The sequence below is a fragment of the Ischnura elegans genome, chromosome 9 (assembly GCF_921293095.1).
Source record: "Ischnura elegans chromosome 9, ioIscEleg1.1, whole genome shotgun sequence".
Classification (NCBI taxonomy): Eukaryota; Metazoa; Arthropoda; class Insecta; order Odonata; family Coenagrionidae; genus Ischnura; species Ischnura elegans.
In genome coordinates, this window is record NC_060254.1 from 111,435,716 (window position 1) to 111,439,623 (window position 3,908).

At 44.3% G+C, this 3,908-nt stretch overlaps 1 protein-coding gene across 1 annotated transcript; it reads right to left on the reverse strand.

Annotated features, from left to right (window-relative positions):
- Positions 1-1,752: 1,752 nt before the first annotated feature.
- On the reverse strand, positions 1,753-3,525 carry LOC124165041. Its single transcript, XM_046542280.1, has one exon. The coding sequence runs from the start codon at positions 3,523-3,525 to the stop codon at positions 1,753-1,755; it is 1,773 nt and encodes a 590-aa protein (XP_046398236.1).
- Between the last annotated feature and the right edge of the window lie 383 nt (positions 3,526-3,908).

Here is a 3,908-nt window from a genome sequence, read left to right on the forward strand (position 1 = left end):
TGATTAAAGTTTTCACTTTGTTTTTAAACACTCTCACCATGTTCTCTGCTGCACCATTTGAAGCTGGATGATATGGGGGGAAAAGATGTGTTGAATTCCATTTTCCTTACAGAATTCCCTGAACAAGGATGAAGTGAAGGCAGAACCATTGTCAGAAACAATTTTCTCTGGGAGACCAAAGGTGGCAAAAATATCTCTTAGGTGCATAATGACCTCGTCTGATGAACTGTTACGTATTTCCTTCACTTCTGGCCATTTGGTTGAACTGTCAATTACTATTTAAAACATTTTTTGCAAAAAAGGACCAGCCAAGTCAATGTGTAGTCTTTCCCATGGCCTGTCTGGCCATTTCCAACACTTCAATGGAGCTATGCATGGCGATGGCTTGTTTGTGAGGCATGCTTCACATGCACGGGCTAATTCCTCTAAATCTCTATCTACGTTTGGCCACCAGATATAGGACCTGGCAAGGGACTTCATTTTTACTATGCCCATGTGACCCGCATGCAGCTCCTTGAGTAAACCCCCCTGTAACTTCTTAGGAATTACAACTCTATTTCCCCACATTAGACACCCTTGTTCAACTGTCAGCTCTGTTTGCCTTTGAAAAAATGGTTTTAGTTCATCAATCGCTTTGCTTGGCCACCCTAACATGCAAAAATCAATTACTTTCCCCAAAATTTTATCTGTTCTAGAGTGTCTGGCAATTTCTTTTGCGGTTACAGGAAGAAACTCCTTTTCTCCCAAGTCCAGGTATGAAATTTCCTCTATTATATCCCCTTCCTGATTTAACGGAAGTCTAGACAACCCATCTGCCACTTTATTCTTTTCTGCCTTCACATACTCCAGCTTGTAATCGTACCCTTGAAGAATCACAGCCCAACGCTGCAAGCGACTTGCTGCCATTTGGGGTAGACCCTTATTTTCCCCCAAGATGTGGAGTAGTGGTTTATGGTCAGTCCTCAGAACAAAGTGCCTCCCATAGAGGTACTGGCTGAATCTTTTGACACCAAAAACAATCGCTATAGCCTCTCGATCCACTTGAGAGTAATTTCTCTCAGCTTTTGTTAAAGAGCGGGATGCAAAGGCAATAGGTCTCGACAATCCATTTGGATACTCATGCAACAACACACCACCTAACCCATATGGAGATGCATCACACTCCAATATGACAGGCATCGATGGATCATAGTGGGCCAGTACTTGCCCTGACGTAATTGCTGACTTAACCAATCTAAAGACTTCCTCACACTTACCATTCCAAAACCATTTCACATCCTTTTTTAGTAAATTGTGCAACGGAGCAAGCATTGTTGCTAGGTGTGGAATAAATTTGGAATAATATTCCACCATACCCAAAAAGGCTCGGAGCTGGGATACATCTTGTGGTGGGGGTGACTTAACGATAGCATTAATTTTTCCTGCAGTCGCATGCAAGCCCTGCTTGTCTATTTTATGGCCCAAGAATTCCACTGATGCACATAATAAGTTGCACTTCTTTGGATTAACCTTAAACCCAAATTTTTGTAACCTTTCTAAGACTGCCTGTAAATTCTTAACATGCTCCCCCTCATTTATCCCTGTTACAATGATATCGTCTTGGAAACATGCAACCCCTGTCAATCCTTGTAACACTTGTTCCATCGTTCTCTGAAAAATTGCTGGAGCTGAGGAGACTCCTAATGGCAAACGAGCATACCTGAAAAGCCCTCTGTGTGTGTTTATTGTGCAAAGTCTCTGTGCTTCTTTTGTTCAAACCATTTGCTGGAATGCCTGTGACAAATCAATTGTGGAAAACATTTGGCCCCCTTGCAGCTTTGAGAAGAGTTCTTCCACTCGAGGGAGTGGATATCTTTCAACCAATAATTGAGGGTTTACAGTTATTTTGAAATCTCCACATATACGAATATTTCCATCCCCTTTTACAATTGGAACAATGGGTGTTGCCCAGTCACTGAAATCAACTGGATACAGTATCCCTAATTCCAGAAGACGATCCAACTCTCTATCAACCTTATCCCGCAAGGCAAATGCTAATGCTCTGGGGGAGCAAAATACAGGTTTTGTCCCTGGCTTGAGATGGAGTGTGGCTTCACTACCCTTGAATGACCCTAAAGTGCCATCCCATAACTCCCTGAAACGATCCCATATTCCCTGAATGTTTATCCCACCTTCCATATTAATCTTGTGCACTGGTGAGGGAAATTTCAAAGCCCGGAACCAGTCCCTTCCAAGAAGTGGAGGTCCCCCATTGGTCACAACAAACAAACTTAGCCTGGCAGTGTGCCCCTTATATGTTGCGGAAACATCTATAGTTCCCAATGGCTGAATCAGTGTGTTTGAGTAAGACCGCAACCTCACTGACGTGGCCTTCAATTTGAGGTATGAATAGTTTGCTCTATAATATTCCTCTGAGATGGCCGATATAGCCGATCCAGTATCAATTTCCATTTTTACCACCCGAGCATCGACCACTACTCTAGCAAACCACGGCCCCCCATTTACTTCCTCCGTCGAGGATATTACGTTATATAGTGGCAAATCCCAATCTTTCTTAATTACATAATTCTTAATCACCTTAACATTGCCTCTTGGTTCTCTCTTATCTCCCTGACAACGGCCCTCACTTACATCCCTGACACAAGGAAGTTCATAAACCGGCATTTTCCCCTCGTTTGAATCCAACACATCACAAAATTTTACATTACCTTCTTTGCACATTGCCTTTAAGTGCCCTACTTTCCTACAGATGTCGCATCTGAATGCGCGAAACCTGCACGCAGCTCTCCGGTGCCCTGTGTGGCCGCAACAATAACACCTTTCCCCTTGGCTGGATCCCCGCGACGGCGTCGCACTTGGCCGCGTCCTCCTCGCTTGTCTCATATCCTGACCCTTCACCCGGTGGACGTCAGCCTCCTCCCCGTCCTCCTGGAAATCGTCGTCGATGGCCGCATCTCGCTGCACAAAATGGACGCCCTGCCCACTGTTGCCGGCTGCGCTCGCTGACACGTTCTCTGTCGCCTTCTCTCTGGCATAAGCCAGTTCAATGGCCTTCTCGAAGGCCAGGGTCTCATCCTCTAAGTACAGTGCACGCACAATCGCCTTATCGGAGAGACCCAGAACAAATTGGTCGCGGAGGGCCTCATCTAAAAAACCGCCGAACTTACAATAGCGGGAGGACTCCCTGAGGCCCGCCGCGAACTGATGCACATTTTCGCCGGCTAACTGGACTCTCTGATTAAACCTGTGCCTTTCGGCAATTACTGACCGGTCTGGGTTGAAGTACTTTGTCAGTTTTCCCGTTATTTCTGAATAGGTGCACTCAGCCGGTTTTTTCGGGGCACACAAGTTCCTCACCACATTATAGGCGTCCTTGCCTATTGAGGACAGCAGGATGGCACGCTTTTTACTTAGTTGTGCTTCCTCACTCCCCAAGTCCAACACAATGAAATATTCTTCCAGTCTTTCCTCGTAGGACTGCCAATCGTCGACCCCCAGCACAAATTTTTCCATAAATTGAGGCATCCTCGTCACCATGTAATGACTGCACGGCGTGTAGGTTCCAGCGTGAGTGCCGTAGCGTCCCGACGCGTTTATTGGCGCCAAGATAAAACAAATGACATACATAATAATAACATGCGTACACTAGCAGACAATACATTACACATAGTTTGCGTCGGAAATAGTATTATCTATCGAAAAACTTTTACTATTTTATGGTCGTAATCCGACTGGAATAAGATTAAGAACGAAAAATTATTAAATATTTACTAAGAAAGTAATTATGTGCCCTAGCCAATTTTTATTGCTCTTTTAAGTGTTTGCCTTAATATATTAAAAAAATGCTCTTGTGTTTTAGATCACGAAAAGTATCAAGGATGACCTGAAAGTAAGCAAGTTATATGCCA

Bases quoted from the DNA above. Each gene is read 5' to 3' on its own strand.
- LOC124165041 (XM_046542280.1), bottom strand. From the start codon at position 3,525: ATGCCTCAATTTATGGAAAAATTTGTGCTGGGGGTCGACGATTGGCAG.